The sequence below is a fragment of the Ichthyophthirius multifiliis genome, assembly GCF_000220395.1.
Source record: "Ichthyophthirius multifiliis unplaced genomic scaffold scaff_1120509251351, whole genome shotgun sequence".
NCBI lineage: Eukaryota > Ciliophora > Oligohymenophorea > Hymenostomatida > Ichthyophthirius > Ichthyophthirius multifiliis.
Window position 1 is genome coordinate 118,160 of NW_004085958.1, and position 26,230 is coordinate 144,389.

Genomic DNA, 26,230 nt, shown 5'->3' on the forward strand with positions numbered 1-26,230 from the left:
ATATGATTTTAATTTAATATATTATTAAAATTAAAAATTTTATTTTAATTATTATTTTCCTAAATATTTATAATAATAATTAAATATTTATAAAAATAATATATTTTTAATATATATATATATATATTAATTTAAATTTATATTTTTTTAAAAAACCATTTTTCTTTATTAATTTGTTTTTATAAATTTTATTTTCGTTAAAAAATATATAATATTTCCTTTTTATATATATTTAATTAATAAAAAACTGGTTTTTTTTTATAATGAGAATTAAAGAACTTATGAATAGTATTATTATAAGTAATATTATATTCTAAAAAAACTATAAATATGTTTAAAATTTAGTAAAAAATTAAAATATACTATTACAAACTGTATAATTAAGAATCAGATCAGATTAGTATAAATATATATATATAATCGATTAAAAATTTTAAAAGAAAAAAAAAAAAAAAATTGTAGATTTAAAAAAAAAAACTATATATACTAAAAAAAAGAAAATATAATTAATATATTAATATTATTCACTATTATTTTGATTTAAAAATAGAAAATCAATCGGTTCTATCACCAACGTATTTCTTAAGTACTCTTAATTGAGAATTAATAATATCCAAAACTTCTCTTACGATTTTCAATTATTCATCTCTATAATAATTTTTTTTTTTTTATATATATATAAAAAAAAATTACCTTTATTAAGATCTCAATTTGTATTATTCTTATTAATCAAAGCAATATATGTTTCTCTTGCTTAATTCTTCTTCCTTTTCAACAGCTCTTTCGTCTTAGGAGGTTTTTTCATTTTCACATTATTCAATTCTGCTTTTTAAAGTATGTATTTCGGCAGTTAGGTTATCAATGTGAAGTTATGTTTCTTATAAATGTTAAACTGCGGCTTCTCTTTCATCATGATAAACAGCAACTTAGTGATTATAATTTTATCTTTCTTATAATAGAGATTCGTCTAATTTAGATAAGAGTTCGTCACATAATTCAACAATTTTTTAAATAGCACCAGAATCAGCTTAAACAGGGGCAGAAGCTGTTATTTATGAAAGTACTTTAAAAAGTTTATTCCATGATTTCTTTTAGAAATTATTATGTCTAGCGGAATCACTGAAATGTTTAGAAAGTTATACGAAATTGATATCTTTACGTTATAAGAAAGCTGATCCTTTTTAGAATTCTCCAACTATAACATCTTTTGCTCTGAAATAAAAAAATAAAATATTTAATAATAAATTATATGAATATTTATATGTAAATTAATAGATAAATAGATAATAATAATATATAATATATATATATTATATATATATATATATATTATCTATATATATATATTTATTATTTTATTTTCATTTATATTTATAAAATTTTTTTAGACTTATATTACTATATATCTATTTTTATTTTATTTTTACCTTTATATTGTATAAGTAGCTTTTTAATGATCATCTTATACAGTAGCCCATAATTTATCCACTTCTTCCTTGAAAGCATCTAAATCTACAATACTTTTTTAATATTCAACTTTTTATGATTCATTTTCCTTTAATAAAATTTATTTCTATAATTAAACTGGTGTTTTAGCATTTATTTCAGATTATAATTCAGATGATTTTTATTTAGCTTCTGAAATTTCTTATGTTAAACGAGCTACTTCTTCTTCGCATTCAGCTCCTATTCTTTTATTTTCAGAATCGTCATCGCTTTATTCCTTGACGAGGTCATTGTCTAAGTTTTTTAATTCGAATACTAAATCATCTATATGCTCAGATGTAGTTAATGATAATTAGATCATATCAAGAAGGTTTTTACCGAATTTAGTCTTTTCAATCTTTTTTTTTATAATATATTTATTTATTTTTTTAATAATTTTTACCTATTTAAGTTAAGTATTAACTTATTCCAATTTAATAGCAGAAGTGAGTATAATAAAGAGAGCAATGAAAAAAGCTGTTTTGTTCATTATTATTTTTTTTTTTTTGATTTATTTGTTTATTTTTTTTTTGTTTCTTTTTTGAAATTTATTAATTATTATTTTTTTTGGTTTTATGAATTGAAAATAAAATAAAAAGTACTTTTATTAAAACAATATAAAAAAAATAGAATTATTTATTTATATTATTCTTTATATTTTTTTCTTGTTTTTAATAGTTTTTGTTATTTTAGTTTTTTAAAGAAAAAAAAAAAACTTTAAAAACGTACTAATTACATATATTTAAATTTAAAAACGAAATAATATCAATAAAAAACGCATAAAATAAATACTTATTTTAATTATTATTTTATTTATTTTTCTAATACAATTGATATTAATATTTTTTTTTTAACTTTAATACAAAAAAAAAAAAAAAATAATAAAAAGAAAAATAAGAAAAATAAAAATACATAAAAAAAAATAAATGAAATCATTAATATTATTATTAATTCTATCATTAGCTTTTACAAACGCAATTGTAAACTAAACACTACTAAATTCTTTAGTCTAATTACAATCTAAATCTGCTGATGCACTTGACACTGCTTCATCAGTTTTAAAAGATTTAAAATAAGCTAATGTAGATGCTTAAGAGGCTGCTGATTAATTAGATAAGGAATAATAAGCTGAATGTGCTGTAAATATTGCCGCATAAACTGAAATTGTAACTTAAAATAAATAAGTATTAGACGACGCAATTTCACATAGAAAATTCATCGAATAGGAAATTTAAGATACAAATGATTATTTAGATTTCATAAACAATAGAAGAAACACTATTAACAAAAGAAGAGAAGAACTAGAATCTTAAAGATGTGCATCAAATGCTTTCTTTGTAAAATCTTTAAAAGAACATGATGATGCTATTAAAATTATCGAATTATTAAAATAAGATTTGGCACCTTATACTTCTAATAATGGATAAGGAGAATAAGTCACTGAATTAGCTCAATTATCATCTGTAACTGATAAACTTAGATAATATTCTCATTTATTTAATGAATAAGCTATTGAAGAATTCAATTAACTTTCCAGAGGTAAAATATTATTTTTAATATATTAATTTTTTATTTATATTATATATATATATATATATATTTATATAGAATCCGTTGAATCTAGTACTGCTGAATGGGACCCTAGAGCTGATGATAATAATAAAGGTGAATTGTAATTAGAAAAAGGAGAGGTTGGAACTTAAGAAAGAGACTTGAAAGCCAAATTAGGTGATAAATTAGTTGACTTATTAGATAAATTATAAGAACATTTAAGATAATCTATAAAAAATTTAACTGAAAATGAAATTAGAAGTGCTTGGGATTTAGCTGTATGGTTATAATTAAGTGAATAAGAATTAAAATAATTAGATGAAGAAGAATAAAGAAAAAATACTTATTTAGAAAAATTAGTTATTTCATTATAATCTGCTAAAGCTCATGAAGATAAATCTATTGAAACTCATTCTGCTAGTGTTGCTTTATTATCTAATATTGTAGGTGACTGTGAAAATAAACATAATAATTATTTGAAAAATACTAATAGAAGAAATGATGAAAATATAATTATAGATGAAGTTATTTAAATCTTTAGTGAAAAAGTTGCTAATATGGGATCTGAATTGAGAGAAAGAATTGAAGATAATTTAGATAATGGACAAATCGATAATTAATGGAAAAGAGAAATAAGTGAACATGTAGAAAGAGACTCTGGAAGATTACATGATAATATCAAATAAGAAACTGCTTTTTGATAGATTTGAATTTAAATAATAATAATAATAATAATATATATTAATTACATATTTAGTTTTTTTTTTTTTTTTTATTAATTTTTATTTTAGTTATATTTATAAAAATATATAAATATAATTAAAATATATACATATATATATTTATTAAGTATATTCTTTATTATATTTTTTTATTTTATTAAAAAATTTATTTTTTATTAGACAATAGAATATTATTATTAATACTTTATAATTTCTTATATTTAGTATGTTTTTTTTTTTTTTTTCTTTTAAAAAAAATATATTTGTTATTGTTTAATTAGAAAATAAATATTGTTTTTATTAAAAAATAAAATTTGATAAACATATTAAATTTTTATTTAAAATAATTATTGTGTTTGTTATATATTTATTATAAAAAATAATATTTTAAATAATACTATTAATAAATTTATTTTTTATCTTTTATATTTTAAGATTTTTATTAGAAAACATTCTTTTTATTAATTCAGACAAAAATATTATAATAATAATTAAAAAAAAAATATTAATTTTTATTTTCAAGTTAAATTTTTTATTACATATTAAAATAAAATTTTATAAAAAAATATAATAATAATATTAATTTAAACAAATAAAATAAATGTATTAAAATCAAACAAAAAATTAAGAATTAAGTAAAAATATATCAAAAACAAAAATAAAAAAATACATTATATCTTTATCAAGGTAACTTATATATGAAAATAAGTTAAAAAACATTTCCTAATTAAGAATAAATGTCAAAAGAAATTTAATAAACCGAAAAAAATCCATATTTATAAACATATAGTTAAAAGATTAATTTATAAAAAATATATCCTAAGAAATTTTTAGAAGAATAAATAGAAAAATAAAGTATTTAAAAAAATAAATAATTATTAGATGGAGAAAAAATAAAGAAATTTTCAAAAATGGTTACTGAAGAGAATTTTTTTAAGGAAAATTAAAAATTATAAACTACTAAAAAAAATAATTTATAAAGATCATAAAGCTTTGTAATGAAAAAAAAATCTATTTTTACAAAATCGTAATAATAATAAAGTATAAAAGCATAAGAAGAAAAGAAATAAAATGAAAATATATAAAATATTCAAATAAAAAAGATTTTAGAATAAAATTTAATATAGTAATAAGAAAAACCAGTAGAACTAAATAATAAAAAAGAGTATTTTTTTATTTAATTAACAAAAAAAATATTATATATTAAATTAATATTTATATTTTTTGAAAAATTATTAATTTTATATTAGAAAAAATTTATATTTTTATATAGTTAATTATAATAAACATAAAGCCTATTTTAAACACAAACTAAATTTAAAGAAAATTGCTTTGATTAAGAATAAATAGATCCGTATATTTTAGAATATATTTAATATGGAGATTGGTAATCCTTAGCTTAGTTTACAGGAAATGAAAATATAAAAGCTTCGAATTTAAAATATATTTTTGAAGAGAATATTGATTATTTTATGCATTTAATTAGATAATGTGCATGTATAAAGTGTAATTGTGGTTTATGTAAATGTTAAGTTTTTTATAAATTAAAAACTTAATTTAATAATAGTACTTATTGTAGGGATTATAAAAAACATTAAATTCCAAATAATTATAATGAATGTTCTAATATAAAAAAATATTATATATTAAATTAATATTTATATTTTTTGATAAATTATTAATTTTATATTAGAAAAAATTTATATTTTTATATAGTTAATTATAATAAACATAAAGCCTATTTTAAACACAAACTAAATTTAAAGAAAATTGCTTTGATTAAGAATAAATAGATCCGTATATTTTAGAATATATTTAATATGGAGATTGGTAATCCTTAGCTTAGTTTACAGGAAATGAAAATATAAAAGCTTCGAATTTAAAATATATTTTTGAAGAGAATATTGATTATTTTATGCATTTAATTAGATAATGTGCATGTATAAAGTGTAATTGTGGTTTATGTAAATGTTAAGTTTTTTATAAATTAAAAACTTAATTTAATAATAGTACTTATTGTAGGGATTATAAAAAACATTAAATTCCAAATAATTATAATGAATGTTCTAATATAACAGATAAAATAAGAGAAGAAAAAAAAATTGGAAATTAAATGGTTGAAAATGAGTCTAATTATTGTGTAAAAAAATAAAAAATTAATAAAAAAAAAAAATATTTAACAAGAGAGATTATATTCAATTTAACAATATAAATAATAGTAAAAATCCAATTAAAGAAAAATAATAATATGTAAAATTTGATAAACCTATGATAGATTTAAGTTCTTATAAAGTAATTTAAAATATAAAATATATTAATAATAATATATATTTATAATATATATTTATATATTTATATATTTATATATTTATATATTTATATATTTATAAATTATGGAATTCCACATTCTTAAAGAGTTCTTTAAGATTAATTATTAACAACTAATAAATTAATACCTTTTACAGGAAAAACTAGTTATTAAAATGATTACTGTAATAAATAGAATAATCCTTAGATTAATTAATAATTTAGAGAGTATTTTTAAAAATTATTATTATTTTTTTAAATAAAAAAAAAGTTAAAGAATTTCTCCTTTTTCGAGTTATATGCCATTTCTTTCTGATACAAATAATAAACTTTCTTATAAAAAATTCGAATTTCCTATATATGAAAATAATAAAATTTTAGTAAATTATTAATAAAAATATAATTTTATTAATAAAAAAAATAGCCAAATATATAAATGACTCCATCCTATTAAGGATAATATCTTACATAAACTGCAAAAGATTAAATTTATAATGGTTTCTAATAAATATGTAGTGTAAAAAAGTTCATGAATTTATGGAAATAATAATTCTAGGATAAATACTAATAATTTAAGAATACATAAGAAATAAATATTAAATGAAAAAAATATAAATTATATTATATATAAAAAAAAAAAAAATTTATAAAACATTTTTTATTTTTTTATAATAAAAAAAAATTAATATATATAAACATATCTTTTTTTGTATAAAAATAATGGATAATCTTTCTTAAGCAATAACTGAATCAGGGACAAGAAACTACACATTTAAAGTAGAAGGAAAGGAAGATGGATAGGGATATTTAACATAAGCTTAATAAGAAACTCATTTAGGAATAATTCTAATATAAGAATGGTGGGGACATAATTAATCGATATGTAAAACAGCTGATAAATTCGCTTAAAAAGGATTCAAAGTACTAGTTCCGGATGTTTATAGGGGAAAAGTGGCCAAAAATAGAGAATAAGCTGGCCATTATTTCTAAGATTTGGACTGGTCTTCTGCTTTAAATGATATTATAGCAGCCGGAAATCACCTCAAATAAAATTTAGGATGTAAAAAAGTAGCTATTACTGGATTTTGTTTAGGTGGAGCTCTTGCTTTTGCAGCTTTGGCCTCGTCTAATGTATTTGATGCAGGCGCACCTTTTTACGGAATACCAGATCTTAATAAATTTCCTGTTTAAAATATGAAAGCTCCAATTTAAGCACATTTTGGGTCTTTAGATAATTCAAAAGGATTCTCTGATCCAGATTCAGCTAGAAATGTAGAAAAATAAGCGCAATAAGATGGTCTATAATTTGAATTGATGTATATATATATATATTTATATAAAAATATTTTTATATATAATTTATATTTTTAAGAATTTGGGAAAACGGAAAGCATGCTTTTATGAATTAAGATAGTGAAAATTATGATGCTGATATTGCTTAAAAGGCATTGGAAAAAACTACTGAATTTTTTAAGAAGATATTATAATGATATATTATTATTTTTATATATAATGTTTTTTGTTGTTGTCTTTTTTATATACAAAAAAATAAAAAAGAATAATATATTAAATATAATAATCATTTTAATAGAATTATAGAAATCAGGTTTATATTTATTTTATTTTTATAAAAATAATAATAAATATTTGGATATTTAAAGTTATTGATTTTATCATATTGTTTTTATTTAAATTAATTATTTTAATTAAATATATATTAATAATAAGATGCTTTTTTTAATATAAAATAGATATTTTTTTTTTTTAATATAAATAATAAAAATATATAATACATAATAATTATTATTTATTTATAAAAAATAACTCTAATATATATTTTTTTTTTAAAAAAAATAAATTTTTAAATTTATTTAAAAAAAAAAAAAAATACATTTTTTAATTTTTTTTTTTAAAAAAAATGTAATTTTTATATATATTATATATTCTTTCATAAATAATAACTTTAATATAATCTTAATAAAAACTATTTACTGGAATTTTAGCTTATACAAGTGATAATACTTACACATACAATAATAGTTTTAAAATAGAAATAATATTTAATGTAAAAAAAATAATTAATTTAAAAAAAAAAAAAAAAAGAAACCATTTCGTATATTAAAAAATTATAAATTAATACTATAATTTTAATCACCATTTAATATATAAATACCAACATAAGATTATACTGATAATTTTATTAAAGGTAAAAATAATATACTTATATTATAACATATAAAATAATAGGTAATTGCAATCAATAATCCTACATATGTATTTACACAATTTTATAAGATTAAGAAGTAGTATTATTATCAATTCCCGATTTCACAAATCCAAACCCTCCTTTAACCCAAATTTATTCCATTGACATACTAGATGAGAAATATGTATCCTTTTTAGGCTCAGAAAAGATTTAAAATGCCATTTTATTGTTTTAAATAGGTAAACTTTAAGCCTAATTAGAAATAAGCAGTCAGTCATTATCAGAACCGAACGTAGAGTATAAATTTAATTTAAAACCAGATATTAAAACACCGTAAAGTTCCCAAATTAGAGTCAGATTATGTAATGGATGTAGTTTCCCTTAAGAAAGCTCTTAAATAAAAGTATTTAAAAATGATTAATAATTGACTTTTAGAAGAGTGGAATTCGATACTTTAGAAATCCAGGATTTTTTTATAAAGGGAGATTTAAATAGCTTTTAATTGATAATTCAAGGAGTTAATAATCCTTAATAAAAGATAGGAATATATACTGGGACAATAATTTAGATTTTAAATGAAGATATTCTTTGGTAAGATACGACTTTTTTCTCCTAAATGGACCCAAATTACTTAGCAGTGAATATTACTGAACTTCCATAAATTAAAATTAACAATATATAGCCAAAAAATATGAATATTTAAGAACTTTCGGAGTATTATTTCTCTTTTGATACCGTATAGACGTCTTCTTTTTCTTTCCTGTATTTCGAACTGGAATACCCAAGTGAATTTACTTTATATTTCGATTCTTAGAGGACTTATTGCATGGTTTAGAGCCTAAGCTGCAAATTTTAGCCTTTAGTTTCTTAAAGGAAAATTATTATTAGGTTCAATAATAATGTTTTAAATGCATTTTAAAGTCCGAGGAATTTAGAGTTTGTCATTTCGGATTTTTTAAACCCTTTTTTTTCTTTGAAAAGTTAGCCCTTTTAAGGAAGACTGGTTTCTGAGTTTTCCCCGAATAATATAATTAGATAGAGTAGACTTTTAGATTTGAAAGGTAGTCTTTTTTTTCCGCCTTTTAATATATAAGAGGTTTAGATTTTCGAATAAAAAGAAGACTTGGAAGTTTTGGAATTTTTTAGTTTAAAAATAATGTTTTTTTCATCCAAAAAATACGAAAAAGGTTCTAAAATAAGAATTTTTTTGCCCATAGAATAGGTTTTTGTGGATTAAAATAAACTCCAATGTGAAAATGGAGACTTAAGTTTAAACATTAAATGTATATGGGAAGATGGATGGGTAGTTCTGGATGAATTTTGTACTAATATATAAGAGAAAACTAATGTGAAGGCATTTTTATGTATAATATTGTAATAAAGGAAGGTATTTAGATGCCTGCATATATTTAGAAGGATAGAAGGTCTTTAAAAATCGAAGTAAAAGACCCTATGTAGAAAAACACATACTAAATATCTTCAAACAGCCTAGTTTTAAATATATTAAGTCCAAAAGCTTAAAAATTAGAGTTTTTAAATATCGGATTGGGAAAAAAAGGATTTTGTGGGGAATAAAAGATGGTTTTGTAAGGAAAATTTAAACTGACTAAATTTATGTTTAAAAAATGAATTTTTGATTTAGATAAAATTTCCTGTTTTTTTTGTGCATTTTTTCGAGGAGGTTTTTATGTAGGCAAATTTAGTTGATTTTAACGAAAATCTTTTAAAGGAAAAAATTAATGTGAAATTCGAAAGTACATTATATGAAAATTTTTAGGGCTTTTTTTAATTTAATATTTAAGTTTTACAAATATGTAGTAGTGAAGTTGACTTATAGTGTAGTTTTCTTAATTAGGATGTTTTTATTTATTTTTCAGTTTTTAATCTGAGAAATTAAATTGCACCTTTAGTTCAAAATAATACTTATATACCCTATATTACGACTTTATATTCCTCAAATTACTATATTATGTCTTTTTAGAATATTACAAATGTATATAATATGCCATGTATCCCTATTTAAGATAATTAGTCTTTATAAATAACATCTCTATCAAAAAGAACTACCGAAATAACTACTTTTTAATTAACTTTTCCACTCTTATTGCCTTTTTTACCTACTTAAACATACATAGAGGTTAAATATCCAGATGATATTAGTGTTTCGGAGTCTCCTTAAGGATATTGTAGTAGTTAAATTAAATAGGGAGTTAATTTATATTGTGAATTGGATATAGAAAATAAAAAAATAAGAGTTTTAAATAATTCTACTTCCGAAATATACGAAAGTCCGTAAAATTTAATTTTGAAATTAGGAAATTTTAGAAATCCTAAAATCAATAAGGAAACTGGAAATTTCGAGATAAAATAGTTTATTTAAAATGAAGATTTTTTAATGTTTTTTTTAAAAAAGCCTTTTTAGGAAAAACTTGAAGGATTTCCTTTGAAATTTTTTGAGGTAAAAAGAGACGTTTCTGAAGTCGGGCAAAAATGTAATTTGGAATTAAAAATGAACTTCGAGTACAAAATTTTTAATTTTTATTGGATTTAAATAGAACTTTCAGCCGGATTTTTATAAAACGGGGAAATATGGGAATTCAATATAGACAAAAATAACTAAATTTAAATAAATTAAGAAAAAAAAATTACTTTTTAAGTACTTTCTTGCAAGGATGGATGTCTTTTTTACCATTTTGTTATCAAAAATTATATAAATGAAGGTTTTTTGGATGATTAAGATGATTAAATTGATATAAAAGTCTATTTCGATGAATTTTATGAGGTCTAAAGGGGAAATTAAGTAATTTTACCTAGTAAAAAAACGGGAAAAATCGATATTTTGAAATTAGAAAGTAGTTAAAGAGTTAATTTTGGGTAAACTGATTTAATAATTGAAATCGAATTATAGAATATTAAACATGTGTATTATATAGAAATAGAGTTTCCTTAAAAAATGTTTTTTTAAATATAAAAAGGGAATAGTTTAATTTAATAAAAAAATGAAATTTAATATTATCCAAATAATAATAATAATAATATATAAAAAATAAGAATTTTTATTGAATTAGAATATAATTAAAAAATATAAAAAATATAAATTTTAAGTATAAAAAATGGATATTTTGACGATTTCATTTAAAATGGAAAAAAATAAATTAAATTTTAAAGCTTTTCTATAAAAAATTAATTAATAAATGAAGGATTCTGTACTGATTTTGGCAAAATATAGCCTTTAGAATTTTAAAAATTCCCTTTTTTGGAAATTAAAGGCTTTTTAAATCAAAAAACCCTCTTTTTTGAGAAATTGGAAGTCAGATTTAACTTAGATCTTATTTATTTGGAGAAGAAGGATAATAATTATTTATTTAATTTAGTTTTTTCCTTTGAAAATCTTTTTTTAAAATAAAACAGTTTTTGTTAATAATAAAACGAAGAAAATTGTGTTTTTAATTTAGATTAAAATTATTTTAAGATTTCTTTAAATTGTGAGAATAATAATGATTTTTGTTAAAAAATCATGCTTAAGGAAGTTTATTATTTGCAAAAAAAAGAAAATTTAAGTTCTTTTGTATTGATTTAATTTATTAATTCTTAAAATTAAATAATATATTATCAGAAAAAAAAAGTCAAAGAAGAAATCATTTAATAATAAGAAAATACTTGTCCAAAAAACTGCTATTAATGTAATCAAAATAAATGCTTTTAATGTTAAAAAGGATTATTTTTATAAAATAATACATGTTTATAATAATGTGAGTTTCCTTTTATCTAAAAAGATAATAAATAATGTTAAGAATGTAAAAAATATATTTCTAAGGTTAATGTATAGAAGAAAATTAATGCCCAGAAAAATATTATATAAATAATTTTAAAATATGTGTTAAATGTGAAAAAGAGATGACATAAAAATAATGTTAAAAAATATCTTAAAATGATAAAAATACTACGAAAACAAAATATAATTAAAATATTTAAGATAATTAAAACAATATAAATATACAATAAGAAAATAGTAATATAAAGAAAAATATATATAAATGTATAAATATAATAAATAAATTAATTAAAATATAATATTTATAAAACAAATTTAAAAAAAAAATATATATAAAAATATATATATATATAATATATATAAATTAATTTTAATATTTATTTATTTATTATTTTATATACTTTATTTTATATTATTTTATTTTATATATTTAATAATTTAATATTTTATTTATTTTTATATATTATTTTTTTTATGTATTTTATTATATGTATTTTTTTTATTAGATATTAATTATTTAATCTTTGTTTATGTATTTACTATTTTAGGATTATTTTGTATGTTATTTTGCTTTATAATGCATATAAAATATAGATAAATAGAAAGTTTAAAAATAACTATTTGTATATTATTTGGAATTTTGGAAAATCTATGTAAAATAATTCTTAGTGTTTTATTTTTGGATCATATTTTATTTATTTTCTCATCTTTTTTATTATTTTTTTCTATGTTTTTAGGATTAAAAGTTATAAATACTTTTAAGTTATATTAATAATTAAATTATAATGAATGGGACGAATATAATTCGTTAATAAAGTAAAAAAAAGAAGTTATTTTTGGCAAAACTTGTGGATATTTGGTCCTTATTATATTAGAATAAACGAGTCTTATTTATTTTATTAAAAGATATTCTTTTTTTAAAGGGTTTCATTTAAAACAGAGGTTGTTTAATATCTTTCTTGGAACTTTTTTGGAGTAAATATGGCATTTTATATTATTGATTTAGCTGCTTTAATCGTGTTTTGGGGAATTAATGATATTGTTTTTGTGTCTTTTTTTAGATTTTTTTAGTTTGGTTGCTTTTGTAGCATTTATGGAATAAAAATTATTTACTTTTAGAGATTTGGGGATATTTCTAAAAAATTAATGCAATATTTTGTATATTAATATAAAATAAATATTTAAAATATAAAAACTATAATAATAATGAAAAATATAATTAATATTTTATATTACTTTTAATTAATTTTTTTTTTTTAATTAATTTTTTTTTGTAAAAACTAATTAAAAAGTGAAAATAAAGCAAGTATTTTTTTATTTTTTTAAAATATATATATATAAATATAAATAATATATATATAATATCATTATTATTTTTTAAAAAATTTATATTTAAAAAATAAAAAATGTAAATTAATTACTTTAACTAAGAAAACTAACGAAAAACAAATATTTTTCATTAATAAAAAGCTTAAAATTTATAAATATAAAGTAAGTTTATTTAATATATATTTTAAAAATAAAATAAAAAGAATTAGAAATAATGCCATTTGATGGATATAATAATATATATAAATAAACTTAAATATAAAAAATTACATTAGATATAAAGTAAAATGCAAATTTATAAAAATGTATTTAGGAAATAATTAAAAATAACATAAAATAGAAAAATATATAATTATATGAAAAAGCAAATAGCTTAAAAAGATAAATAAGTGAATAATAGTAATAATTATAGGTATTAAATGATAAAATAAATAATATTAATGAAGTAAATGAATCAAATTTGTCAATATAAAATGCTTTTGTGAATTAATTAAATGATAATTTATAAGATAAAAGTTAAAGTATTTAGAATTAATTTAAAGAAGAATTAGAAAAAAGTATATAGGATAAAATTTAATAGATTATATTATAAGAACAATAATTAAATAGTTAATTTGATTAAATATATTAAAGATTTTAAGATGAAATTGAGGACATAAAAATTAATTTAAATAATTTAAAGTTAGTAAAAAGAGAAAAAATTACTGGTATTGATATAAAAAAAAGTGAAGATATAGAAAAAAAACATCTAATAGTAATTGAGAATATAAATAATTTGAAATAATTAATAAAAGAAGAAAAAAATATAAATATTTTAGCTAATGTAATAGGTAATTTTATTTATTATTTTTTGTTTATTTATAAAAATATATATATATATATATATATTTATATATATATATATATATATTTATAGATAATGAAAATGTTAAAATTAATGAAAAAATATAATAGATTAAATAATTTTTTAATAATTATTAAATGGAAGTAATTTTTTATAACAAAAATATATAAATATTTATATCAGTTAGAATAAAAGATAAAAGAAATTAATTAAAATTCAATAATTGCGTAATAATAAAGCTTTTAATTAATTGAAAATATAAATGAAAATGAATTCTCCTTTTAATAAAAATTCCAAAAGCTTTTTGAAATATTATAGGGTTCTAAAAATGAAATTAATATAAAAAATACAAAAATATTTAAAGAAATATAAGAATTATAATAGAATATTATCTCCTATTAATTTAATACTAATATCAAAATAGAAAAATTATAAAATTAAACACCTTAAAATAATAAAAAACGAAATTCGGAAATTTTAACATTTGAAAATTAAAATGTATAATTAACTTTTGGAACATAAAGTCCTAAAGAAGATGATTTAAAAGAATAAGAAAAGTTTGATATTTTTTTAGTTTTACAAATAATAATTAATGCTAAAAAAATAATTAATAAAATAATAATATTTAAAAAATATAAAATAATAATTAAAATTAAAAAATAGATAATAATAATATTAAATAAAATATAAATAATAATAATAATAATAATAATATTAATTAAAATATAAATAATAATAATAATAATAATCAAAATGTATTGAAAAATGTTAAAAATATTTAAAATAATAATAATAATTTGCTAATAAATAATTTTTTTAAACTGAAGAAAACATATTTAATATTTAATAAGATAATGAATAGTTTATTTAATAATATTAACAGCATGAAAGCGAAGTTGAGGAAATACTTAATAAGTATGGAATTAATTCTTAAAATAATATGTCTTAAACTAATATAAAAGAATAATAAGAATTAAAAGAATAATAATAATTAAACAAATAATAATTAAAAGAATAATTTTAATATTAAGTAAAAAATATATAAAATAAATATATAGAAAAATAAGAATAAAAAGAATAGTAAGATAATAAATTATAAGAATAATAATAATAATAATAATAATAATAATAATAATAATAATATGAATATGAATATGAATATAGAGAATATAAATAAGAAGTAAAAGAATTAGAATTGGAAGATATAAAAGAATAAGAAGAAAAAGTACAAATATAAGTAGAATAAGAAGAATAACAATAAAAATATGAAGATTCAGAATAATAAGGACTAGAACTATAAGAATAAAAAGATGTTAAATAAATCAAAGTATTAGAACCTGAAGTTGTTTAAATTAAAAATTAAGTTAATAATTAAGAAGAATTAGAAGAAGAAGTAGTATATTATTTAGATTAAAATGGCTATTTAGTAGATGAAAAAGGTAATTACATATTAGATGATGATGGTTAAATTTTAAGATTAACTGAAGAAAATATATAATAAATGAGAGAATCCAATATGTTAATATAATGAAAAATATATAAATAAATTTTAAAATATGTTATAATAAAAAAAATGCTTTTTTTTAATATAAAATTATTAAAAATTATAAAAATTTAAAATTAATTTTATTAAAAATTAAATTATTATCAATAATGATAATCTATATAAGGAAATAAAAAAAGGTTATTTAAAATAAATATATATGTACATAATTAAATAAAAAATATATAATTACCAAAAAAAAAGATAAATATTATATTATAAATATAAATATATTAAATAAAAAAAAAATATTTAAAAAAAAAAAAGATATTAAAATAAATATAAATATGAAAAAAAATATGATAACGAGATATTATATTAGAAAAAAAAAAATTAAAAGAAAAAATAAAAAAAAATTATAAATAAATTAATAAAAATGTATAAAAGTATAAATAAAATATAAAAATTAAAAATTATAACAATATAAATATAATATATATATATATATATATATATATATATATATATATATATATATATTTATATATTTTTTTTTTTTTTTTTATTTAAATAATTAAAAATAAAATATTTCATAAAATAAGATAAATAAAAATATTTATTTTTTCAATTATTTTTTTAATTTATTTTATTTACCATTATTATTAATAATATGTAAAAAAATATAGAAAATCTTTTATTTAGAAATTGATAAATAAATTATATAAAATTTAAAAAGTTTATGTAAATTTAATTAAGATTTATTTATAAATAAAAATTTACTATACTATTTTAAAAAATAAATTATAATTTAAAAAATATACTTTTTATTGAAATTATTTAAAAAGCTTAAACTAATAATAAATTTTTTATTAGGTTATAATATTTATTAAGTACAGATATTTTAATAATAAGCTTGTACATTATTAAAAATATTATTAAATTACATTTTTTCTTTTACATTTCTTTACGAATTTTTAATAATATCTTAAAGTATTAAAAAAGTATTATTATAATCGAAATTTTTAGCAAAAAGAAGTCCAATTTAAATTTTAAAGATTAAATTTTAATCTTCATTGAATAAAATCTCAAGATTTTTAAAAATTCAAATAAGAATTAGTTATTCAACTATTTCATTTTAACTCAAATTTTAATTTTAAATATTACCATTATTTACTTAATTTTCTTACTAAAACTCATTATCTCCATGAAGAAAATTACACCCATTTAAATTTTTACAAAAACCTTTTTCAAAATATTTACATTTTATAGTCTTATAATTATTATATATCATCTTAGGTTATTATTAAGGCATATTTACGGGTAAAGGATCTTACGTACTTCTTAATTCTTCATTTCCATGTGCAAAATGACATTATTAACCTAATTAACATAAACCGTTTTGATAATGCCTACATATTAATGTTTTATATCTAGCTGAGTTAGTTACTGGAGCATGTACTATTTGTGCTGAGTTTTAAAGTGTTTGGATTATTTGGGGTTATCTTTAAGTACTATATTAGGTGTATTATAAAGGGTTTAGTTAAAAAGACATATATATATATATTTTTTTTATGGAATTATATGTATTTTTAATTGTTTTTTTATTTTTTGTTTTTTTTATAAATATTTGTTATTTTATATTCATTTTTAAGATTCAATTAAATTTATTTAATCTTTAATTAATGTTAATTTATGATTTTATTATATCCTTTTTATTTTAATTATAAATATTATTTATTAAATAATATTTTTTATAATAATAAATATAAACCATTTTAATATAAGAAAAAAAATTGTATATAAGTTATAATAAAAATAATCATAATAAATATATATAATTTAAAAATAATAATAATAAAAAAAAAAAACAAACTAACCAAAATGTCCAAAGAAATAAAAATTGTTCCATTTTCTTAAAAATACTAAAATTAAATAATTTAACTTCACTTAAAGGAAAATCCTACAACTATGAAGATTTCAAACATGTAATGGTTATTTTTATTTTACTAAGAACATGGCATTTTATCAATAGCCTATACATTTATATTATTTTACATATTTAAGATAATTATATCATTATTTACTACCGATAATACTATCTTAACATTAATATTGTTCAGTTCTACTCTATATTTTGGCTTTTTAACGTTTTTATCAAGAACACTGAACACTTAAATTGAGTAGTATACAAAATCAATAATTAATAATGATTTGAAAGATATTTAATTAGCTTATTGTTCTGATTCTGATTAAAATTTTTGGATTGCTTTAGATGCAAATGATTAAGTAATTTTAAGTTTTAAAAAAATAAATATTTATTTGTATTTAAAAGGTATGTGGATTTTTAGGATTATTGAATAAATTGCCTATTGAAACCGAATCTTATTTAGGAAAATACATAAAAAAAGAAGATAATATTAAAGTTGCGGAAATTAAAAGAATGGTAGTCTCATCTTAGCATAGAAGATAAGGAATTGCTAATAAATTAACTTAAGCTTCTATTGAATTTGCAAAAAAAAATAACTTTCGTGCAATTATTGTTACTACTCTTACAGTTAATAAGGCTGCGATTTAATTATATTAAAAAAATCGATTTTTTTTTATCTCAAAATTCTATTTTTAGTTTATTTGGAAGATTTTTGGATTATCTGTTGATGTTTTTCTTAGAATTATTTGATAAAAGAAGAACTAATTTTATATATATATAATTTTAAATTTTTATTTTAACACATATATTATATTGTATTTCCTTTTTTATTTAGTTTTTTTTTTTATTATTATATATTTTATATTTATATATATATATATATATAAAAAAAAAAGAAAATATTAGCCTTAAACAAAAAAATTCATATATTTTTATTTAAATTTTGAATTTTCTGAAACAATTTTATTATTATTAAAAAAAAAATGTTAAAATTATATAATATGAATTTTACAGTATTTATATATAGATCTTTATATTAATAAAAATAATAATAAATTATAATTAAAATATTTATAAAATAATTAATTTTTATTTAAAATAAATAATTAAATAATATTTTTTTAATTAAATAATATTATATTAATATTATTGAAAAAGAATATTTAATATTATATTTAATTTTATTTATAAATAATAAAATATTATATAATTTTTTATAACTAAAATAATATTTAATTATTCTAAATATATATAAAATTAAAACAAATAATAAAAATTAAATAAAATAATATTAGATTTTTAATTAGTTATGTGTTTTTTTTTCTTTTTAATAATATCAAAAAATTAAATTATTTTTGTAATTTAAATATAAAAATATTAATTAAAATAAAAAAAAAAGTCTTTTATAAAAAAACATTATGTAAATTATTATATAAGCTTTAAAAAATTAATATAATTTAAATTTTTTACTTGAAAAATTATAAGGTAATAATTTTTTTTTTATATATATAATATAATATATATTGATTATTTTATATTTTTATTTTAAAACAAAATTAATCATTTTAACATATTTCTTTCATTTTATTCATCTAATTCATTCTACCATACAGTCAAATTATCCCTTAGAAGTTGCATTATAGTAGTAGAATCTTTATACTTTTCTTCTTCAATATCTTCTAATTCTTAAAGTGCATCTTAAAAAGCTTATTTTGCAATTTTAATTGCAGATTTTAAATCATCTTTAATCTCATAATACATAACTGAATGATTTAAAGATATTCCGAGTCTCAAAGCATCATCTTTTCTGATATTATTTTAATCCAAAATATTAATGGCATCTTCATAAGAACGAATAGCTTCAGAAGAGGCTTTTTATAATAATTAACCAGAAGAAAATTCACTTAAATATCTGTTATAATCTCCTTTCATTTTATAATAGAAAATTTTAGCTTCCGCTGATGATGAATTTGGAATTAGTGAAACATCCAAAATTTAAAGAATTTCAGTACATGCTTTCTCCATTTCAGATTCAATTTTTTTAAATAATATTTTATTGTGTCCGAGTATTTTGATACCTAAAAAGTAATAAAAATAATGAATAAAATAATAATAATAATAATAAAATAATAATAAAATAATAATAATAATAATAATAATAATAATAATAATAATAATAATAATAATATTTTTATTTAACTTTAGTTTTCTCTTTTGATTCATAAGATTTTATTGCACGCCATGCTGTTCTCCTTTATGATACGTAATTTTTATATGCTATAGATAATAAATTTCTCTCTTCGTCTTTTAATTCTTTTGACATATCCAGTATTTTTTTCATATAATCTAACATTTCGTCAAATCTTTCAGTTTATTCACTTAATTTGGCCATATATATATATTCATCTCTTTTATCAACCATTTATTTTTATTTTTTAATTTTTTAAATTTGTTTGTTTTTTTTTTAAAAAAAAAATATTTATAAATCCAATTTTTTTTTTCTCTTTTAAAATTTTTTTTTTTTTTTCTTAAAAAATAAATAAATCTTAAAATTAATAAAAAAGAGTTTTTTAAAAAATGAAGTGGAATGTATTCGGATTTGTATTTATTGGCTTTCCAATAGGTAAATTATAAATTTTAAAATAAATAAATATTACAAAGTTATTATTTAATTTTTTAAAAATAAGGTTATTATTGTAAAGAAAACGACATAAAACCATTATTTGTTTTTAATACTGAATTAATAAGATAAGCAATTAAAAAATTATAAAAATAAGATTAAGAAGATGATTGATATATTTAAAAAGTATATATTTAATTCTGTTTATTACTTATATCTGTGATAATTAACAATAACTTTAAATATAAATATAGTATTATTTTAATTTTAATAAAGTTATTTTTTTAAAATATGATCATAAAATTATTAATAAAAGAAGAATTAATTAGATTAAATGTTATTTTTATATACAAAAAAAATAAAAAAATTAATAACTTTTTTTAATACTTAATAAGAAAAATACAATTATTATAAAATATATATATATAATTAATTTAATACTATAAAATATAGAAGAAACTTATTATACATATTTATAAATAGAAAAGATATTTTCATATATTGTGTAAATTTTTATAATTTATTAATATATTTTTTGGAATAATACTAAAAACTTATAATTAATTCATAAATAGTATTATATTTTTAATATTTATTATAACTTTAAATCTATTTATATATAGTATTAAAATAATTAATGTAAAAATAATATAAAATTTAAACAAATAGTTTTATCATAATAAATAAAATAATTTAACATTTGATACTTAAACACATCTTTTTTTAAATAAAGTAGACAAATCTTGGCTTGAAAATTATTTAATAAGTATGATAATGAAAGAAAATTAAGTTATATCAATATATATATTACTAATAACAGTAGTATTTTATCAGGCTAAATTACTTGGTAGAAATTTTAAAAAGTAAAGTAAAAATTAAAATAATATAAACCTTAAATGAAGAGTAAAATATTGATTGTAAAATAATTTTAAGGTTAGAAAATTATTCATAAATATAAAATAGATACTTTAGTGTGTATTTTAATGATCATACATAGATTAGTTATTAAAAATATATTTTAGAAAAATGGGGACTTTAAAAGATACACTTATAGGAAACATATCCTAATCAGCTTAAAATACTGATATTAATTAAGTAGGAAGAGTTTCATTAATAAAATATGAGTATATTTTATATAAAATAGTAATAAATTAATTAAAATTAACAAAAAAAATGTATATTTAAATATATTATAAATTAAATATAATAGATTATAAAAATAATTAGATGATTGATTATTTTTTTTAAAATAGAATGTTATATATAATGGAAAGTTTAATATTATAAAATTTTAAAAACTTTATGATAAAGATAATATTTAAAAAATTAATAATTTTTATATAATTTTTTAGAATAAAAATATTTAGATTGTATATTAATATATATGTATTATTTTTTTTTTTTAGTGTAAAATTTTTTGAATATATAAAATAATATAATTATTGACGCGGTAAAAAATAAGATATAAATAAATTATAATTGATTTATTATATAAAATGTAATAAACACTTAATTTCATTTCCAAAAAACATGTTTAGGCTCAAGTTTAAAAAATGGAAGAAGAGCATACATAAAATAATAGGATGCCATGGGTAGAAAAATAGTAAAAATATAAATAAATAAAATAAACAAAATAAATAAATAATTAAACAAATAAATATATTATAGTCGTCCAAATAAAATTGATGAAGTTAGTTATTAGGAAGAAGTTGTAAAATCTTTAGAAGGAGTACTTTAAACTGGAAATGTAAATAAAATATTTAATAAAAAAATATAAATAAAATTTACTTAAGCTTCCACACATAATTTTTCATGGACCTCCTGGAACTGGTAAAACTTCAAGTATTTTAGCCTTTGCAAAATAATTATATGGACCAAATTTCTATAGAGATCGTATATTGGAATTAAATGCTTCAGATGATAGAGGAATATAAGTTGTTCGTGAAAAAATAAAAAAATTTGCTTAATAAGTAGTTGTGAAAAATCCTGATAAGTAATTTTTTTTTTATTAAAATTAAAAATCGTATTAATTATTTTAAATTAGAAATTATAAATGCCCTAATTATAAAATAATTATTTTAGATGAAGCTGATTCTATGACTACTGAGGCTTAATCGGCTTTGAGAAGAATTATAGAAGATAATTCATCTACAACTCGTTTTTGTATCATTTGCAATTATATAACTAAGTAAATAAATAATAATATATATATATATATATATTTATGTTATTTTTTTTTAATAAATTAGAATTATTGAACCTTTAGCATCTAGATGTGTAAAATTTAGATTTAAACCAATAGTGGAAGAGGCTTAATTGTGTAAATTAAAAGAAATTTGTGATAAGGAATATATATAGTATGAAGATTAGGCTTTAGAGAAACTTATTCACATCTCTAATGGAGATTTGAGAAAAAGCGTTAATTTAATTTAATCAGCTAGTACTTTGTTTAATAAATCTATTAATTTACAGACTGTTTTAGAAATTTCAGGGGTATATTATTAATTACTTATATATTTTAATAATGTTTAAAAAAAAAAAAAATTAAAACTAGAGTATACCAGATGAACATGTAATTAATTTATATGAAGTATTATTATAGAAAAATTTAAACGAATTAAGAAAATCTGTTTAATAGTTTATTTACTAGGGATTTTCAGCTGATTAATTAATTAATTAATTTTCGGATATTATTTTATATTCCAATGATATTAATGAGATTAAAAAAGCAAGAATTTTCGAAAAAATAGCTTAGGCGGATTAAGGATTAAATGAAAGGGCAGATAGCGAATTGTAAATTTTAAATATGTTTTCGTGTATTCTTTCAATTTTAACTTCTTAAGATTTTCCAAGAACTTGATATTAATTATTCTTTATTTTTCTTTTATATATATATAATATGGAGTTTTTTATTTTTTAAAAAAAAATTAGAATTTAAATATTTATTTAATATATGTTATTTTTTATATTCTTTTTTCGTTTAATTAATACTATAATAATTTGATTTTTTTATATTAATTATTTTTTATATATTGAAATTATTATAAATGAAAAAATAATTATTTTTTTCTTCTTAAATATATATATAATATTTAAACAATAATATTCTTTAGTTATACTTATTTTTTTATCTTTTAACTTTTTCTTTTACATTATTATTTATTTAAATTCCTTTGTTATTTTCAATATCAAATTTAAATTCTTATTTTTTATGTGGTGTTGGAAGTTTTTAAACAGCTTAATAATCATTAGTTTTTAAATTAGTTAATTTATTATTAGTATATAAATATATTTCTTTCTATTTAAAAATAAGTTCTTCTTTTCTTGTTCATTAGAAAGTTAATATTTATGAATTTTTTGATAAATTAAGTTTTAAATTAATATGTTTTTTTTATATTTCTTGAATGTATTTAAAATGCGTAAATATTTGTAAATATTATTTTAAAAAAAATTAATAATTTTTACAGAAAAAATTAATTTTCAAAATCTTAAAACAGTTTCCGATAAAAAATAAAATAAAAATATTAATAAAAAATGTTTTATTTTTTATTTATTTTTAAAAAATAAATAATATATATGAAAAAAAAAAAAAAATATTAATATATATATATTATTATTATTTATTTGTATCTTTATTTTTCAATTAGATACTGAATTTCCTCTTGATGAATTTTTATTATTTTTTGGTGAATTAGATCTTTTATTAATAGTATTAAAATTTTTCTTATTATTATTTCTATCTTCACAACTATTACTTCTTCTCTTTTTTGATTTGCTTCTATTTTCTACACTATTATTTCTCCTTTTTTCGTAACTTCTTCTTCTAGTATTTTCGGTTTTTTTACTTTCATCTTTTCTTTTACTTTCATCCCTTTTTTTACTATTTTCTCTTTTTCTACTATCATCACGTTTTCTACTATAATCTCTTTTTCTACTATTTTCCCTTCTACGGCTATTATCTCTTTTTCTACTATCATCTCTTCTTCTACTAGTATCTCTTCTTTTACTATTATCTCTTTTTCTACTATTATCTCTTCGTTTATATCTTATTTTAAAAATAAATATAAAAATTATTTAAAAAATACCTATCAGAAGATCTTGAAGTTTTCCTAATTCTTGACTCAGAGCTAGAACGTGAATATTTTCCTTTAAAAATATTTATAAATATAAATATAAATGTAAATATAAATATAAATATAAATATAAATATAAATATATATATATATATATATATATATATATATATATATATATATATATATATATATATATTAACATTACTTCTAGAGTTTGAACGAGATGGTCTTCTTCTTCTTCTTCTGCTACTTGCTGATCTTGTTCTGCTTCTTTCTCTTTATTATTTATTAAGAAGATTTTTTATTTTTTAAGAAGAATTATTTTTTCTATATATTTGAAGATATTTTTTGTTAATTTTATTTATAAATTTTTATTTTTTTTTTCTAAATTTTTATTTATCAACATTTTTATTTTTAATTTTTTTTTATTTTATTTTTATTTACTATTTATATATTTTTATATTTTTTATTTTTTAAATACCTACAATCTTTCTATTTATGACTTGTTGAACCACATTTATAACATTTATATCTATCTATTTAAAATTTATTTTTAAGTATAAATTTATTTTTATAATTTACTATCTCCGTATTTTTTCTACAATCTTTCATATGATGATTAATTCTTCCACAATAATGGCAATTTTACAATCTTTTTTTTCTACCTCCATTACCAAATTCTATTCTTAATTATTTTCCTTTAAATTCATAATTATTGTATCTTTTATTTTAATTTTTTAATTAAAAATTCTATTATTTTTTATATTATTTTTTACTCATCTAAAGCATCTTTGGCATCTCTATGATCTTCAAATTCTATAAAACCATAATTATTTGCCCCTTTTGATTTGATTTTTATTTCTCGTATTTTGCCGAATTTTATAAATAGATTTTCTACATCTCTTTCTGTTGCCTTTTTTTATTTTTCCAATAAAAAAAAATAAAAAAAAAAAGATTTAATATTAATTTATATATATATATATATAAGTATTTATGTCTAATGAATGCATTTTTTTATTTATTTTTTTAAATTTATTACATCTTTTGATAAATTTCCTAAAAATAATTTTGTACTGTTTTATTCTTCTTTATCATTATATTTTTCTTTATTTCTTGATTAACTTTTACTTTTGCTCATTTTTTTGTGTTTTTTTTTTTTATTATTATTATTTTTTATTTTTTCTCTCTCTTATAAATTTATTTTTTTATTTTTATTTAAATATTTATATCAATAAGTTAATATTAAAACAAAACAAAAAAAAAAGTAGAAAAAAAAAAAAAAAAAAAAATATTAAATTAATGTATATCCGCGTAATAAATTAAAATTTATTAAATTTAAAATTAAAAATATATATTTAATTTATATTATTATTATTTTATTTATTCTAAACATATAAAAAAAAAAGATATTTATTTTTTTATTTTATTATATATAATATTGTATTATAAATATAAAGCTAAAAATTAATATTATATTAACTAAAATAAATGAGTTAAAATGATATAATTATAAATAAAAAATAATTTACTAAAATAATAAAATAAAACTAAAATATTATTTTTTAATACCAATATAAAAAACAAATAAATTTTATAGAAAAAAAAAAAACATGAAATAAATATATATTTTACATTTTTTTATTTAGAAAAAATAAATATAATAAATCTATAAATTTTTATATAAAATATTTATAATTGAAAAAAATATATATTTATATATATTTATATATATATATTTTTATATATATTTATATATATTTTTATTTATACTAATATTTTTTCTAATTACCTTTTATTTTTAATATTAGACAATATATATAAAGATTTAATGTTAATATTAAATATTAATTTTTTTCGTTTTGTTTTTTTAGTAATAAAATAAAAAAAATCACTTATATTTTTATA

At 16.4% G+C, this 26,230-nt stretch overlaps 6 protein-coding genes across 6 annotated transcripts, besides 65 other annotated features; 3 read left to right on the forward strand and 3 right to left on the reverse strand. All coding sequences in view use genetic code 6, as the record gives it.

Moving 5' to 3' along the window:
* Window positions 1-51: part of a microsatellite that runs on past the window's edge.
* A 9-nt stretch (window positions 52-60) lies between these two features.
* Window positions 61-100: a microsatellite.
* A 337-nt stretch (window positions 101-437) lies between these two features.
* IMG5_187310 (secretory granule protein t2-a, putative) lies at window positions 438-2,036 on the reverse strand (the record flags this gene model as incomplete). The annotated part of the gene is made up of 4 exons (XM_004027183.1): window positions 438-648; window positions 694-1,212; window positions 1,428-1,843; window positions 1,889-2,036. Coding segments are annotated over 4 exons (1,176 nt in total), but the record flags the coding sequence as incomplete, so codon positions are not given.
* Window positions 1,270-1,342: a microsatellite.
* Window positions 1,293-1,345: a microsatellite.
* Window positions 1,293-1,347: a microsatellite.
* Window positions 1,293-1,348: a microsatellite.
* Window positions 1,300-1,376: a microsatellite.
* Window positions 2,037-2,343: 307 nt separating the features above from the next.
* On the forward strand, window positions 2,344-3,832 carry IMG5_187320 (hypothetical protein). The gene is made up of 2 exons (XM_004027184.1): window positions 2,344-3,024; window positions 3,094-3,832. Exons 1-2 carry the CDS (start codon window positions 2,412-2,414, stop codon window positions 3,735-3,737), a joined length of 1,257 nt encoding a protein of 418 aa, XP_004027233.1. The 5' UTR covers window positions 2,344-2,411; the 3' UTR covers window positions 3,738-3,832.
* Window positions 2,355-2,408: a microsatellite.
* Window positions 3,060-3,092: a microsatellite.
* Window positions 3,369-3,402: a microsatellite.
* Window positions 3,833-4,025: 193 nt separating the features above from the next.
* Window positions 4,026-4,070: a microsatellite.
* An 875-nt stretch (window positions 4,071-4,945) lies between these two features.
* Window positions 4,946-5,833: a microsatellite.
* A 228-nt stretch (window positions 5,834-6,061) lies between these two features.
* Window positions 6,062-6,149: a microsatellite.
* Window positions 6,063-6,102: a microsatellite.
* Window positions 6,083-6,147: a microsatellite.
* A 542-nt stretch (window positions 6,150-6,691) lies between the features above and the next one.
* Window positions 6,692-6,783: a microsatellite.
* A 2-nt stretch (window positions 6,784-6,785) lies between these two features.
* On the forward strand, window positions 6,786-7,604 carry IMG5_187330 (hypothetical protein; the record flags this gene model as incomplete). The annotated part of the gene is made up of 2 exons (XM_004027185.1): window positions 6,786-7,381; window positions 7,438-7,604. 2 exons carry the CDS (start codon window positions 6,786-6,788, stop codon window positions 7,553-7,555), a joined length of 714 nt encoding a protein of 237 aa, XP_004027234.1. The 3' UTR covers window positions 7,556-7,604.
* Window positions 7,383-7,432: a microsatellite.
* Window positions 7,605-7,779: 175 nt separating the features above from the next.
* Window positions 7,780-7,845: a microsatellite.
* A 275-nt stretch (window positions 7,846-8,120) lies between these two features.
* Window positions 8,121-8,158: a microsatellite.
* Window positions 8,159-12,413: 4,255 nt separating this feature from the next.
* Window positions 12,414-12,531: a microsatellite.
* Window positions 12,414-12,543: a microsatellite.
* Window positions 12,423-12,534: a microsatellite.
* Window positions 12,491-12,550: a microsatellite.
* Window positions 12,498-12,544: a microsatellite.
* Window positions 12,506-12,565: a microsatellite.
* Window positions 12,566-13,282: 717 nt separating this feature from the next.
* Window positions 13,283-13,319: a microsatellite.
* Window positions 13,320-14,241: 922 nt separating this feature from the next.
* Window positions 14,242-14,290: a microsatellite.
* Window positions 14,291-14,800: 510 nt separating this feature from the next.
* Window positions 14,801-14,968: a microsatellite.
* Window positions 14,822-14,968: a microsatellite.
* A 202-nt stretch (window positions 14,969-15,170) lies between these two features.
* Window positions 15,171-15,238: a microsatellite.
* A 37-nt stretch (window positions 15,239-15,275) lies between these two features.
* Window positions 15,276-15,368: a microsatellite.
* Window positions 15,296-15,368: a microsatellite.
* Window positions 15,305-15,362: a microsatellite.
* Window positions 15,369-15,907: 539 nt separating the features above from the next.
* Window positions 15,908-16,051: a microsatellite.
* Window positions 15,989-16,042: a microsatellite.
* Window positions 15,993-16,060: a microsatellite.
* Window positions 16,061-16,086: 26 nt separating this feature from the next.
* Window positions 16,087-16,139: a microsatellite.
* Window positions 16,087-16,148: a microsatellite.
* Window positions 16,114-16,195: a microsatellite.
* Window positions 16,184-16,250: a microsatellite.
* A 66-nt stretch (window positions 16,251-16,316) lies between these two features.
* Window positions 16,317-16,355: a microsatellite.
* A 1,059-nt stretch (window positions 16,356-17,414) lies between these two features.
* Window positions 17,415-17,469: a microsatellite.
* Window positions 17,423-17,464: a microsatellite.
* A 1,197-nt stretch (window positions 17,470-18,666) lies between the features above and the next one.
* Window positions 18,667-18,715: a microsatellite.
* Window positions 18,716-18,732: 17 nt separating this feature from the next.
* Window positions 18,733-18,774: a microsatellite.
* Window positions 18,775-18,872: 98 nt separating this feature from the next.
* Window positions 18,873-18,921: a microsatellite.
* Window positions 18,922-19,189: 268 nt separating this feature from the next.
* Window positions 19,190-20,021, reverse strand: IMG5_187340 (hypothetical protein; the record flags this gene model as incomplete). Its single annotated transcript, XM_004027186.1, has 2 exons — window positions 19,190-19,707; window positions 19,868-20,021. 2 exons carry the CDS (start codon window positions 20,019-20,021, stop codon window positions 19,190-19,192), a joined length of 672 nt encoding a protein of 223 aa, XP_004027235.1.
* Window positions 19,716-19,817: a microsatellite.
* Window positions 20,022-20,120: 99 nt separating the features above from the next.
* Window positions 20,121-20,166: a microsatellite.
* Window positions 20,167-21,802: 1,636 nt separating this feature from the next.
* On the forward strand, window positions 21,803-23,109 carry IMG5_187350 (replication factor C, activator 1, putative; the record flags this gene model as incomplete). The annotated part of the gene is made up of 5 exons (XM_004027187.1): window positions 21,803-21,852; window positions 21,918-21,996; window positions 22,043-22,437; window positions 22,499-22,742; window positions 22,804-23,109. 5 exons carry the CDS (start codon window positions 21,803-21,805, stop codon window positions 23,107-23,109), a joined length of 1,074 nt encoding a protein of 357 aa, XP_004027236.1.
* Window positions 21,857-21,891: a microsatellite.
* Window positions 21,861-21,909: a microsatellite.
* A 672-nt stretch (window positions 23,110-23,781) lies between the features above and the next one.
* IMG5_187360 (hypothetical protein) lies at window positions 23,782-25,470 on the reverse strand. The gene is made up of 5 exons (XM_004027188.1): window positions 25,365-25,470; window positions 24,807-25,238; window positions 24,531-24,601; window positions 24,335-24,395; window positions 23,782-24,294 (listed from the first exon to the last, which is right to left on the reverse strand). Exons 1-5 carry the CDS (start codon window positions 25,418-25,420, stop codon window positions 23,889-23,891), a joined length of 1,026 nt encoding a protein of 341 aa, XP_004027237.1. The 5' UTR covers window positions 25,421-25,470; the 3' UTR covers window positions 23,782-23,888.
* Window positions 24,086-24,131: a microsatellite.
* Window positions 24,121-24,285: a microsatellite.
* Window positions 24,404-24,521: a microsatellite.
* Window positions 24,684-24,801: a microsatellite.
* Window positions 24,730-24,791: a microsatellite.
* Window positions 24,731-24,800: a microsatellite.
* Window positions 24,731-24,801: a microsatellite.
* Window positions 24,732-24,767: a microsatellite.
* Window positions 24,732-24,798: a microsatellite.
* Window positions 24,732-24,800: a microsatellite.
* Window positions 25,471-26,029: 559 nt separating the features above from the next.
* Window positions 26,030-26,083: a microsatellite.
* Window positions 26,030-26,085: a microsatellite.
* Window positions 26,030-26,094: a microsatellite.
* Window positions 26,030-26,106: a microsatellite.
* Window positions 26,035-26,105: a microsatellite.
* Window positions 26,107-26,230: the final 124 nt, after the last annotated feature.